This window comes from Octopus sinensis, linkage group LG10 (assembly GCF_006345805.1).
Source record: "Octopus sinensis linkage group LG10, ASM634580v1, whole genome shotgun sequence".
Lineage (NCBI taxonomy): Eukaryota > Metazoa > Mollusca > Cephalopoda > Octopoda > Octopodidae > Octopus > Octopus sinensis.
Window position 1 is genome coordinate 49,326,112 of NC_043006.1, and position 15,000 is coordinate 49,341,111.

The 15,000-nt window shown below is 34.9% G+C and overlaps 1 protein-coding gene across 2 annotated transcripts in view; it reads left to right on the forward strand.

The window, feature by feature from the left end:
- The window catches only part of LOC115216440 (protein phosphatase PTC7 homolog), a 43,832-nt gene that overhangs the window by 12,222 nt on the left and 16,610 nt on the right, over positions 1-15,000 (forward strand). The window contains exons 1-2 of one of the 2 annotated variants that reach the window (XM_036506636.1): positions 3,991-4,909; positions 5,409-5,415. The exons of the other annotated variant lie outside the window; for it this stretch is intronic. Coding sequence (XP_036362529.1) covers positions 4,868-4,909; positions 5,409-5,415 — 49 coding nt within the window. The 5' untranslated portion in view covers positions 3,991-4,867. Of the gene's footprint in view, positions 1-3,990; positions 4,910-5,408; positions 5,416-15,000 lie in introns of those variants that run through there. 2 annotated transcript variants of the gene reach the window in all.

Here is a 15,000-nt window from a genome sequence, read left to right on the forward strand (position 1 = left end):
TATATATATATATATGTATATTGGTAAAAACAGTAAGATAACAAAAGAAAGAAAGAGACCTCAATATTATGTAAATAGAGGAAATCTTTATATATAAAAGTGAGGTTGTGTGTCTGTCTCCTACGATTTAGATTCCTAACTACTCCCACATTTTGCGGTGCAGTTTAACCAAAACCGGGTATCTTATAGTCGTGATTCATATCGAGACCGTCTGGGTATTAGCGCACGTCTACGATGAGTCTACGATTTAAAAAAATTTACCATCAATTTTTCCCATTTTTAATCCATTTTTGACATATATAAGGGAAGTAACTCTCTAAAATTTATTATTAAATCTCAGAACGTAAAAAGCTACAGTAACACCCCTCCCCCTTTGTGGTTAGCCATATTGAGATGGCTATTATACTTTACATCTCTAAAAATGCTTATATAATTATTTCCCTTACAAACCCGAGCAACGCCGGGCGATACTGCTAGTATATATATATAAAACATATATACTTACACACACACACACACACACACACACACACACACACACACACACACATACATATATACATACATAAATATATATAGATATATACATGGATACATATATATATGCTTGTATATGTGTATATATACTTTATTTTAAGCAGCAGAAAATTCAACAAAATCTGTTGCTCTGAGTTTCTCGTTGCCGTTCATCAGACAGTTTTTGCTAGCAAAAACTGTCTGATGAACGGCAACGAGAAACTCAGAGCAACAGATTTTGTTGAATTTTCTGCTGCTTAAAATAAAGCATATTACTCTACCACTGTTATTTGAGTACTCTTTTTTCCACCTTGTTTCACATTTATGTGTTTACTCCGGTATGTGTATATATATATATATATATTACATGTAGTCCATTGCATTTTGAGGGTTAGTTCGAAGTTGTGTTTTTGATATTTGATAAAGATGGGGGTGGGGGTGGGGGTGACAAAAAAACTAATAAAACTACACAAACTTAGAATCCCTATTTTTCTGAAAAAAAAAATAAAAGAAAACTCAGACATCCTTTAAAATATTTAAGAAGTAAAAAAAAAAAAAAATCATGATTTTCAGAATATGTTTCTGATTCAGCCACAGACAGTGCCAGCTGTTGTTTATGTCAGTGCCCTGTGCAACATATTGACTAAGTTATGCTGTCTCTGAGTAATTTATGCTATAAAATATCATAATTTTCTATACCATGTAATAATGTACAATATTTTATCACTTATTTAGTGGTTTTCTCATTACAAGTTCAGCAAGTATAGTGAAATCTATTTCACTGCAGAGATCTATAAAACTGAAACATGATTAGAGTTGTCTCCCATACTTACTGGAATAATTTCCCCAATGACTAATACTATCTTTTCCTCACTGCGTTATGATGTTTTTATTAGCATTTTAATACTATTGCATTACTTACAGGTAACTCCTGAAGTTTACCCAATCACATGTCATCTCCCATTTGTCCTCCCTGTAAACTGTATCAGTGTTACTATCCTGTTGCTCCCCCCCACTCTCTTATGCACTCCTTTACCTTCCTCAACTCATGGATCATTGATTATCCATCACTCCCTACATTCACCTTTTAGTCTCACACAGTCTTTAATCCTTTAACATTCAGATTACCCTGTCAAATGTAATACTTATTCATTTACATTGTTTTGAATTAATCAAATGTTATCCCAAAGCTTTGAGAGTTTGATGATCTGATTGTTTGGTTGGCCTGGGGATTTGGTAGAAGTCATTTGCCCAAGGTGCTGCATAGTGGAACTGAACCCAAGATCACATGGTTGGGAAGCAAGCAGCTTAACCACACAACCATATCTGCACCTATGTATGCTACCGATCATTTATTAGGTTGTCCGGAAAGTTCATGCCGATTTTTAAAGGAAAGAAAAAGGTCAATAAATACTTGCCATTATATTTTTAATCAACCAGATATGAACCATTTTGTTGCACAGTGCGTCTCCATCTTTCCTTTAACTTGAAAATACCCTCTTCCCAAAATTGAGGTGGTTTCATGGCAAAGAATTCATCAAGCTATCTTTTTACATCATCCAAGGAATTGAAATTTTTACCATTAAGACTATTCTGCAGAGATCTGAATACAGAATGATGTGGTTGGGACACAAACTTCTTAACCACACAGCCATGCTTGCGCCTACATATGCTACTCTTTTACTCATTTACTTGTTTCAGTCATTTGACTGGGGCCATGCTGCAGCACCGCCTTTTAGTTGAGCAAATCGACCCCCAGGACTTATTCTTTGTAAGCCTAGTACTTATTTATCGGTATCTTTCACCGAACCGCTAAGTTACAGGGCGTAAACACACCAGCATCGGTTGTCAAATGATGTTGGGGGACAAACACAGACACACAAACATATACACATACATACATACATACATACATTATATATATATATATGCGATGGGCTTCTTTCACTTTCCGTCTACCAAATCCACTCACAAGGCTTTGGTCTGCCTGAGGCTATAGTAGAAGACACTTGCGCAAGATGCCACATAGTGGGACTGAACCCAGAACCATGTGGTTGGTAAGCAAGCTACTTACCACACAGCCACTCCTACACCTATGATTATTTATTTGATCAATACCTGCTTGCAGTTGAAAGATAGACTCGACTCCTGCCACAGATTTGAATTCCTTCTGTAAAATCACAATGTAATAAATCAAATGAGAAAATAATTTACCAATCATGAAAGTAGAACATGTTTTAAAACTAAGTTAACCGCATATAACTATTGATTGACATATGATGCATGTTGCCAGAACAGATCTGACCTGGTTTTTACCATACTGATGCCAGCAGTTGGCATTGTACCAAATTTGGTTGAGTACACCTGTGTGTGTGTGTGTGTGTCTGCCTACTTGCCTTATTCCATGTCAGCATGTACAGGAACCGGCTGATGGTAAACTGGCGTGGCACATGTGCCCTCACACAGTTTCCAGCTGATAGATTGCTATGTAGTCATTAATATTAAACTGTTGAGTGGTGATGGTGGTGGTGGTGGCAGTAGTGGTAGTAACAGTTGCCGTTTAGCCCTCGGTCAGTCTTGATCAAGCAGACCTATGATCAAAGATATTCCTTCCAGGACCAGCCCATCCTGTTGTAAGAAGAGTTTATAGGAATACGTTATCTAACATTCCTTTTTCCAAAACAGTGGGTAGTGTTGTTAATATGAGTGAAATTTTGCTGCTATTATTAGCAGGTCAGGCAACCACATAAAGGCTTCTTTTTTGGCTCATTGTAATAGTAAATAGTAACAGCAACTGCAGTAGCAGCTGGGAAAGCAAATGGTGGTGATGGTGGTGATGGTGGCAGTTGTGGTTTATAAAGGAAGGATAGAAAGCTGTTGTATTTAGTTTTTATTTTTGGCTTTTTTCTATTTTGTTTTGAAATGCATTATATTATTACTATTTTATTTAGTGTATCAAGTGGTAATCTTCAAATGAAATAGTGATAATCTGGAGATAGTTACTTTCAAAGGTCTTATGACATTTGCTCTTTAAATATAATGCTCTTATGTGGTATTAACAGGTTTATAACCTTTTACTACAATTAATATTTCTTACTCTCTCTTTCTCTCTCTCACATACATTCATATACATATTTTAATCTGGCCAATTGGTTGGTCAGGGATGAAAAGCAGCTTGTTCATTAGACATCAGCATTTCTTTCACCTGCATGTATTTGGTCTGTCATTGAATTCTAAACTGTCTTTGTTTCATTATTCTTGCATTCATGCTGTGTTAGTCATCTGTTTCACAGTTTAGGATCCATTCTTTCCATATGCTAATAATCCTTTAAAACTGACCAGACAAAAGCTTATTTAATCTTCTACATCTCACCCATACACAATCTTGAATTAGCTCAGTCATTACCAGATCCCTTTCCAGTACAAGAGATCCCATTTATTTAAATGGATTTTCTCATGGACCCTGAAGGTCTCTCCATTCAATAAGCATATTCTATAAACTGTCAGTGAACTCATCTTCAGTTTCATCTGTCTATTGAAAGATATATATAACAGTAATTATGCAGCTTTTTAAAATTTTGAACTCAGCTCACAGACCCCCAGTACTATGTTTTTGAACCATCCAGGAGTGCACAGTTGCCGGGTTGAGAGCTGCTAAATTATCTGATGTGTATGGCTATTTTTTAAAGGGTATCTAACCCTCTAAAATAAGACATGTTGCCTACATGTTACCCATTTGCATACTTCAATTCATTGATAATACATAGTTATTTTGAGAGGATCTTTTTTTCCTTTCTGTCAGCATAGTTTTCATTTATTTGACTGACCAGTGGTCAACTCCATAGTTAAAAACAATGAATACAGAGTTGAAACAAAAAACCAATGGAAAGGAAAGCAAGGACGAACAAGTTAAGGTGAATTCTACTTGTTCTGAAGATGACACCTTTTCTACTCTTTTAATATCATTTTTCGACGAAGAAATCAACACTTTGAAGTTCTTTTCTAGCTGTCTGGATATCTCGACAGTTGTTCTGCTGAGCAGTGCCTGTTTTGTTGTGTGTGCATCGTTATTTTCATCACTTTGGCGTGTCTTGTTTCACAGTTCCGATGACTACTCCTTTCTCGCTTTGCACCTAGCTAGTGTACCTGGCTACAATGCAACAACTTTGGGTACTTTCTGGAATGACACCAGCTTTGAAAAATTTGAGAATTTCCTAAAAAAACAAAATTGAGAAAAAGAAAAAAAAAGAAAAAAAAAAAACAAGGCAAAAATAAACCTCAGAAACAATAATGACAGATTTTCTATAGAATCTTCCAGAACTTGTTGCCATTTATGTCAAGAAATTATTGAATGTCATCTTTGCAGTTCCAGCCTAATATTTCAACTAGTTGTGTATGTATAGATCTCTTTTTTTTTTCAATACTTTCTGAAGATAGTGTGTGGGAGTGTGTGTGTGTGTGCGTGTGTGTTATTTCATTCCTTGTTTCTTTCCTTCTCTTTTGTCTTTCTTTTTCTCTCTTTATCTTGCTTTCCTTTACTTCTGTGTGCCTTTCTTCCATTCATCTATATTTTCCTTATCTTCATTTGTTTGCTTGATTCTTATTCATATTCTCTCCACCCTCTCTGTCTGTCTGTCTCACACACACAATCACTTCATTGTTTGTCTTTTCTCTCTCTGTCTCTCTTTTGATTCCATTTTCTCCTCCTCTTCTCCCCATCCTCCTCATTAACCATTTTACTTCTACATTATTTACTGCAGGACTCCCAGTTTCTTTCTTCCTTTCATGTTCCTTTGCTTGTTCCAATCTACCGTTGCTTTCTTTGGACATAGCCACAGAGCCTCAGCTTCAGAGTGTGTTGATACAAACATCCATGTGTGCAATTGTATAAGTGCATGTGTCATTTGTTGATATGTGCATGTGTGCGAGAATGCAATTACATAGCTGCATGTTAGCTTTTGATGATTATGTGAGTGTTATGAAAGAGATCTTGTTCTTAACCAAGCATGTATATCCAAACCTGTTATCCTTGTAGATCACTTTATAGTTCTCTGCTTCTCTCTGTATCTGTCTTTCTCTTTCTCATCCTATTTCCTTTCTCTCTTAAAAACGGTTTTCAGCCATCAAGCTAAATTGGACTGCCTCTTCATTCCACTCAAAGATGCAACTATCTTCTCTGTTTGTTGGTCTCTCTCTCTTTCTCTCGATGTGTACTGAATGTATGTGTTGAAGTGAGCTTTGTACAAGCTTAACTCACTGCTATAATAATTGCTTGTTTTAGCTTCTTTTTCTGTACATTTAACTTGCCATCTCTTTCCCATGCTTTGAAACTACATAAACAAAGTATTTAAGTTTCTCTGTTTGATTTACTATTTAATTATTATACCAGCCATTTCTAGTTAATATTTTATCCCTGACAATGTTAATCTTCTCTGTTGGTCTTTTTTTTTTCTACGTCTTAATTACTTTGAACAGTTGAGTTTTGTAAAATCTCTCTATTTCTTTTTCTGTTTTTCTTTTTACTTGCGTTTCTACTAAAAATTCCCCATGGTATGTGAACTTCAAATTTAATACTAAATTAGGTGACCTTAATTCAATACTAAGTGCTTAGAAGTTGAGACTACTCCTTATTTGATATGTGTATGGTCAACTACCTTTGCATAACGTAGCAGTGACTTCAACAAACAAAAAGCAGCAAATGACAACAACAACAACAACAGTAATAATAACAACAACAACAAACAACAACAACAATAATGGTGATGATGATTTCTTACATGTGCACGAGGTTAGAAATTTACAGAGAGGAGAAGAGTTGATTATATTTGACTCTAGTATTTGACAGTTGTTTTATTTCTTTGACCCAGGAAGGAGGAAAAGCAATGATGAGCTCCAAAAATAAAGGGTTTTTAAACCAAATGCAGCAAAGCTCTTTGTCTGATGTGCTGCTGATTTTGCTCATCCACTGTGTGTGAAATTAATAATAATGATAATAATAATCCTTTCTACTAAAGGCACAAGGCGTGAAATTTTGGGCAGGGGACTAGTTGATTACATTGACCCCAGTGTTCAAATGGTACTTATTTTATTGACACCGAAAGGATGAAAGGCAAAGTCGACCTTGGTGGAGTTTAAACTCAGAACGTAAAGATAGACAAAATGCTGCTAAGCATTTTGCCCAGCATGCTAATGATTCTGACTGTTCACCACCTTTATTGATTTCAAATTTTGGCACAGGGCCAGCAATTTTGAGGGAGGGGGCAAGTTGATTACATGGACCTCAGTTATTGACTGGATTTTCTACAGCTGGATGTCCTTTCTGTCATCAACCCTCATCTGTCTCCATGTAAAGTAATATTTCCCCATGGTCAGACATACCTTCATGGAAAATTGGAAACAGAGGACACCACTTATATGACAGTGACACTCGTTTACAATTATCACATGATGTTAAGACAAGGAGACACCAACTGAAACATATATGTACATATATATATATACGTACATGTATATATGACAGGCTTCAAGATTTTGATCATCCTGGAGCTATAATAGAAGGCACTTGTCCAAAGTTCCATGCAGTGTGACTGAACTCAGAATGACGTGGTTGGGACACAAGCTTTTTAACCACACAGTCGTGCCTGTACCTCAGTATAATAGTGGATAACTTTTGGAGAAACAAATAGTTTGGAGATGTAAAAGAGAAGTATATTGTCGAATATCTGTAATGGATTAAACAAAGGAAGTCCAGAAATCCTAAAGAAAACTGCTTAGATCATAGAAAAGAAAAATTTTAGTTGCAAAAAAGCATTTAAGAAGGTTGGTAAGGCTAAATTGGAAGAGATAATCAAAAAGCAAATGAAACCATGTATCATATAGAACAAGCAATATACTGTAATCCCTCGACTATCGTGAGTGTTACGTTCCAAACCCTCCTGTGATTGGTGAAAATGCATTAAGTAGAAATAGCACTGTACTGTATATATCTTTTATCATATTTATAATTTGTATATATTCATTTTATTATAAATGCAAAACAACACCATACACTCACCTCCTGAGTTTCGTTTTCAATACAATATATGCAATTCTTTGCTTATTCATCTACGGTACACTACATATATTTTTTGATATATTTTAATTAAGGTGTTATACACTGCAGTACTGTACTGTTATTGTATTTATTAATTTATTAATTTTTAGGCATAAAAATGCTTATTTTACCAGAGAAATAATTAAAATCTAAAAAAATATCAATACCTATTGGCCACAGAAACCCATGACATACTGAGGAGTCTGCAATATAAATTTACATATATTAGCCAGAAAAATCTGTGATGTGATGTACTGAGTGCACGATATGTGAATTGCGATATGGCAAGGGATTACTGTAACTGGAATCAACAGTTTAATAGCAGCAGCCGAACATTTGATTGTTGTAAACAAGCACCATTGTCATACAATGTTTGAAAATATTACCTTTGCTTGAAAACAAGTAAAGGTTGGTGACAGGATGGGCATCCAGCCATAGAAAATGATGATGACTGGGAAGAATGTCTGTGGAACTGAATAATAAACAGAAAGAATTGGTTGGCTGCATGGATGACACATGAAAGAACTACTACGTTTCTTTTTACAATTTTTTTCCAGATTTTCAAACCTAAATATTAGTGGTTGTATTATACACAAGAACTGTTATCCACTTTTTTACCAGTCAAATGCATTACCATATTTGGAATGGTATTCTGGAAGTTAGACAGTAATATCTTTTGTTCAAGCTAAGTGATGTGCAATGAAGAGTTAAAACGACTATAATGTTATGTTTATGATAGTAAAAATATTTTAATGTTGGGCATAATTGACAGAAACAGGTTCTGAAGAATTAGTGCCATCAACCTTTAGTATGGAAGACTAGAGTATAATACTTTTATAACTGAAAAATATTACATGACTTATTTCATGTGGAGAAGATCAAATTAATAAACAGTCAATAAGGATAGTTCACAAATTATGCTCATTATCAATATGTGAGCTTAAAGTAAAACAAATAATTACTTCTGATCCTGAAATCTTATTATTATAAACCATCACCATATACGTTGCTATTTATTGAAAGAATGCAAGTATTTCATATATAATGAAATTGTTTACGTCCTGCATTATGTCTTTTGCACTAGTTGACTTTTATAGTAGCTACCCGTTTACAAATTACATTAGTGAAGTACAAATATCAATTTCGAATGTGCTTTTTGCTATGTGGATAGTGAAAAATTTTAATGTACTTTAGACAGCAATTATAATAAAACTGACTAAACACTTCTTTTCTACACAATAAGAAAAGTCAGTACAGCTTATACATGGGAGATATTAATGTAGCCCATAATTAGTGATGTATATTAATTATATGGCTACAGTAATTTGTTATTAAAAGATCCATCAAAAGGAAAGGCTGCCAACAATTTTAGTCCAACATCAGGTTTTCTCTTCTTCTGATATGGAATCTTTTGATTGGAATTATTGTAGGTAATATATGCATTGATTTCTTGAATAAATATCAGTTTCTAATAGAGAAGGTGATATTAAAGGATTGTAAGAGAAAACTTGCAAATGTGACTATAACCTGAATAGATTACAAGATGATGTATGATATGTTACAGTTTCTCATTCATGGATAACAGAATACATAAAGATATTTAGAGTGGCAAACAATGACACAGACATCACAGAATGTAGCATGAAAAATTGCAAAGGTAAACTTATGTCATCAGAAGAGTTATTGGTTGAGGTTTTGAAATAAAGAGAGGAATTTAACAAGGTGACAGTATAACACCGTTATTATTTGCACAAATTCAACAAAAATACAGGGCTGGATTTCAGAATCAAGAAGTGTGGTGAGTTGATTCGATGGAGAGGAAAAGTTTTGATATCTGATTGGGAAGTGTTATGTTACCAGAAAGGCAGGTGGTGAAAGACAGATTGAAGGCAGTGGATATAGATATTTAGGTATACTGGAAACAGATTTGATTAGGGACAATGAATTGAAAAGAGTATTTCAGAAAATTGAAGTTGGTTTTAAAAATTAGGGAAAAGGATCAGGGTTGGGTGATAGGACAAAGCAAGATTATGACAATAAATATGTGTAGTGAGTAAATGATGAGGTATGGAGCTGTGATTATCAAATGGAACAAACAAGTGATTACGAAAATGGGTGCTTTTAAAAAGCAATAACCAAAAATAATGGTGTACTGTATCCCAAAAGTGATGTCGGTAGAATTTTATTTTGCCAGCATCAGAAGTGGTAGAAGTTTGATATGTTGTAAAAACTGTATAAGTGAGGAAAAATTAAAGTTGCATTGAAAGAATGGTTTTTCAGAAAATAATGGTATAAGAAATGGAGAAAATGGATAGATAAATTGATGCGTGACTATTTATGAGTGACATGGAAAGTGGAGGTGATAAGAAACATCATTTGAATGGATGTGAATATTAGATTTAAGGTCAAAACTGAAGTCCGAGTATATGAAACACAAGCAACTCTTAAGAACTATAGAGTCATTATTTTGTAGACTCTGAAATGGAAGGAAAAATAGCCAACCGTATCATGAATGCAGTGTACTGGTGAAAAAAGAAGGTGCAGTAACATTGCTAAGATTGTGCACTGTTGAAGCATCACATATCATTAGTGTGTACAAGTTTAACGATGCTGACATTTGAACTTGGGTTGTATGGGATGGAATGAAATACCAAAATACTGTTATGGCCTTCTCTATAGTCTTTGCTACTTTGGTAATAAGAGTTTCTGATTTAGGCAAAGATTGGAAGTTTTTCTAGGGGACGACTGTTGATACAACAACCCAATTACTAAGATTGATACTTAATTTTATCAACTCAAAAAGGATGAAAGACAAGCAGGATTTGAACTCAGAATGTAAAGAGTTGGATCAAATACTGCATGGCATTTTTTCAGTGCCTTAACAATACTGCCAGGTCACCCACCATCTTTCAACTGTCTATACTATACTAAAGAAGATCTCTTATTAATAACTTTGGAGCATGTAACCTTTACTAAAAGCAAAATTTTTAAAGCCTACACTGTCTAGAAAATTCTTAAAAATTTAAATTTCAATGTATTTTTCTCAAAATATTGTTTTAGAGAATTTTTAATTACTAACGATTTCAATTACAGAAAACTAACTTCAATTCTCTGTGAGATAGTTGTTGTTCCCTCTTTGTCTTTTCTCTTTCACATACACCTCTTGATGCAACTTTCTACAAACATATCTGTAAAAACATTTCTCCAAATTATAAGTTTATCTTAGTATCAGCCAAATTGTTTTGATTCTGGTATCTTTTCATATTTGTTGCATGTTTTTGAAAAAGAGGAGTGATTTTAATTTACTTACGTCAGTTGTACCAAATATAACCTTGTTGTTATCAGAAAAGCAATGAGGCACAGTATGACCTTAACCCTTTAGTGTTCACATTATTCTACCCAAATTAATGCTTTTTCATCTACATTGTTTTGATCTAATCATGCATTATGTTGTAACTGAGAATTTGATGAGGTAGCTGTTAATTTTTAAAACGATATTGTAGGGTTGGTGTGAGAGACCAGATCTGGCCAGTTTGAACATAAAACAGGCAGAATACTTTTGGCCAGATATGGCCGGTTTAAATGCTAAAGGGTTAAACTCCTTGTATAAATTTCCTAAAACATGTATATATGTTTGTTGATCATAAATCTAAAAACTTTGTCTATGATTATTTGACATTTCTCCAGGAACAAAGAAAAATGTTCTGCTTCTAAAAGTAGTTTAAATTTTTAATCACACCCACTTCAAAATCATTGTGCTTTTCTTTTACTTTTTCTTTTTTTTTATTTGTTTGTCATCAAGCAATTTTTCTTGTTATTTATTTTCCTATTCACCTGCTTATTCTTGAATGACAGTTTTGGTTATTTCCTAGGTCAGCCTTGACTCAGAACGCAATCAATCATTCCAGCCATGATCAGATTGTCATGTTCTTTTTGTTTTTTTCTTTTTGAAGCAGTGTACCTAGGACTGCTATGTGAAGGTGCATGGCTCAGTAGTTAGAGTGTTGAGTTTACGATCGTGAGGTTGTGAGTTCAAATCCCAGACCGGACTGTGTGTTGTGTTCTTGAGCAAGACACTTTATTTCACGTTGCTCTAGTTTACTCAGCTGTAGAAACCAGTTGTGATGTAACAGGTGCCAAGCTGTATTGGCCTTTGCCTTTCCCTTGGATAACACTGGTAGCATGGAGAGGGGAGGCCGGTATGCATGGGCGACTGCTGGTCTTCCATAAATAACCTTTCCCAGACTTGTGCCTGGGAGGGTAACTTCCTAGGTGCAATCCCATGGTCAGTCATGACTGAAGGGGGTCTCCGCAACCTAGGACTACATTATCTAATATGTTCTTTATGTTTTTAGTATGAGGGTGGGTGGTGTAATTGGAAGGAGATTTTGACTGCTATTTCTAACAGTTCAGCTAATCACATACAAGTTCTTTCATTGATTCATTGATTATATGACTAGGTTCAGGTGGTGACCTTAGCAGAGGAAGATAAAGTGGATTCATGTAAGGTCTTGAAACTTAATAATTAATCTTTTAGCATTCAAACTGGCTATATCTAGTCTAAATATTTTACCTGATTTACTTTCAAACCAGTCAGATCTAACCTGTCACACTTACCCTACAATGTTATTTTCAAATTAAACAATCACATGATTGAAATCTTGAAGCTATGAGATAATGCATGATTAATTCAAAACAGTGTGAATAAATAAGCATTACAGTCGACAATGTAATCTGAATGCTAAAAGGGTTAATCCATCCTTATCATTGCTAGTCATATCTGTTCTAACTTTAATTAGTCAGTATGTACAAATAAATTTTGTTGTAGCAAAAGTAATGTGTGTACTAATTGCATAATAATTATAATTATTACTAGGTTATTTTTAAGTAAATAGTCATTTTGTGCATGCATTAATTTCTTTTTGTGTGCCGGTTGCAAAATGTATGTGTGCATGTACACAGCTTAAAAGGGGACAGTGATTGGTGACGTGCATTACCTGTAAGTAGGTCATTCTAGTAGTCTAGGGATGAATGTAAGAAGTTTTGAGATAGACCCTGTGTGTGTGTGTGTGAAAGAGAGAGAGAGAAGCTTTGAAGAGTAGCATTATGTGATGAGCATTGATGAAATAATAACAATAATAATAATAATAATAATAATAATAATAATAATAAGGGTTTCAAATTTTGGCACCAGGCCAGCAGGTTTGGGGGAGGGGGCAAGACGATTACCCCCCCCCCTCCAGTGTTTGACTGGTACTTAATTTATTGACCCTCAAAAGGATGAATGGTAAAAGTCAACTTTGGCAGAATTTGAACTCAGAATGTATATTTCTTTATTGCCCACAAGGTGCTAAACATTGAGAGGACAAACAAAGACAGACAAAGGGATTAAGTCAATTACCATCAACCCCAGTACGTAACTGGTTCTTAATTTATCGACCCCGAAAAGATGAAAGGCAAAGTCGACCTTGGTGGAATTTGAACTCAGAACGTAATGGCAGACGAAATATCGCTAAGCATTTTGCCTGGCATGCTAACAATTCTGCCAGCTCTCCGCTAACTGTTCTGCCAGCTCACTGCCTTCAAGAATGTAAAGACATGAAATGCTGCTAAGTATTTTGTCCAATGTGCTAACAATTCTGCCAGCTCAATAATAATAATAATAATAATAATGATTTCATTTATTTGCCATGAGGGCAAAAGATGGTGGGAGGACAATACAGAGACAGACATAAAGTGTGAGGGTTTACATATAATAAGGAAATGATAAAAAAAAAAAAAAAGTATACACGGTATACACTAGGAAAGAGGAGTCATATGCATTGCGTACAGAAGTACAAAGGAGAGAAAAAAAAGGTCTGAACTTTTGGAGGAGGGTTTAGTTGAGATTACATTGACCTCAATGATTGACCACTACTTATTTTGTTGACCACGAAAGGATGAAAGACAAAGTTGACTTCAGTAATATTTGAATTCGGAATGCCAAGCCAGAAGAAATACTGCTATGCTAACAGTTCTATCGCCTCACTGCCTCTAATAATAATAATAATAATAATATAATCCTTTCTACTATTGGCACAAGGCCTAAAATTTTGGGGGAGAGGACTGGTTAACATTGACCCCAGTACTCAACTGGTACTTATTTTATCAACCCCAAAAGGATGAGAGGCAAAGTCAAGCTTGGCAGAATTTGAACTCAGAATGGATGAAATATCGCTAAGTATTTTGCCAGCTGGTACTTATTTCATCAACCTGAAAGAATGAAAGGCAAAGTCGACCTCGGTGGAATTTGAACTGAGAATGTAAGGGCAGACGAAATGCTGCTAAGCAGTTTACTCAGTGTGCCAACAATTCTGCCAACTCACTGCCTTAATAATAATAATAATGTTCTGAGTATGCATCCGGTGGTAAGGCTCAGGAGTTCATGAGTTTTGGGGACTGTAGAGTTATTTCTTAAGCATCTATCAAGAACCCTGGTTATGGTTCAAGTGGCAGAAGATGGTCCTATAGTTAAGACTTAGAGGTGGGCTGGCCCCTAAACATGTCACACAGGCCTACTGCTACATAAACATACCCTGGCGTTACATGAACTAGTTCCTCTGCTTAAGAATTGAGTAAGCCCCCTGTTTCAAGTGTAAGCTTAAGGGATCAGAAACCAGCAGAATAATCTGGCAGATGGCTATAGGAATCTATGCTTCTTTTGCAAGAAAAATATCATGGATCTTCAGACTTTGGCATGGAGGTTCATGGCTGATGATGTCTTTAAAACAGGCATGATAAATGAGAGAGAAAATATTGAATTAGTCGAATTAATATGCTGCTAGGGTGACACAGAGATAGTACTTTAATAGATAATATGCTATCAAGTGATATTTCGTTACGTCAGTAAAAGTAAAGCTATGATAAGCACTTCACCAGTGACATGCTTTGGGTTATTAGGTGACATGCACCTGACTTTGGAAAAAAAAAAAGGAATATCTTCCTGCAATACCATGTATTATAAAAAGCTTATCTGTAAGCATTTATCTAAAATTAATATATATAGATTACTCTGTCAAAGGTATTGCTTATTTATTCACATTGTTTTGAATTAATCATGCATTATCTCATAAATTCAAGATTTTCATGCTGTGATTGTTTATTTTTTTAGAATGACATTGTAGGAGAGGTGTGAGAGGCTGGATCCAGTTGGTTTTGACATACAGTGGGTAGAATATTTTGGCTGGATATGGCTGGTTTAAATTCTAAAAGGTTAAAGATCCATTGCATAGTCTAAGATTTAGAGAAGTTCTAATTGAAACATTTGACAAGAAAGACAGGGTAATAGATGAATATGATGACAATGTACTGAGGGTTAGTTAAGCAGGTACTTTAATCACATATACTACATT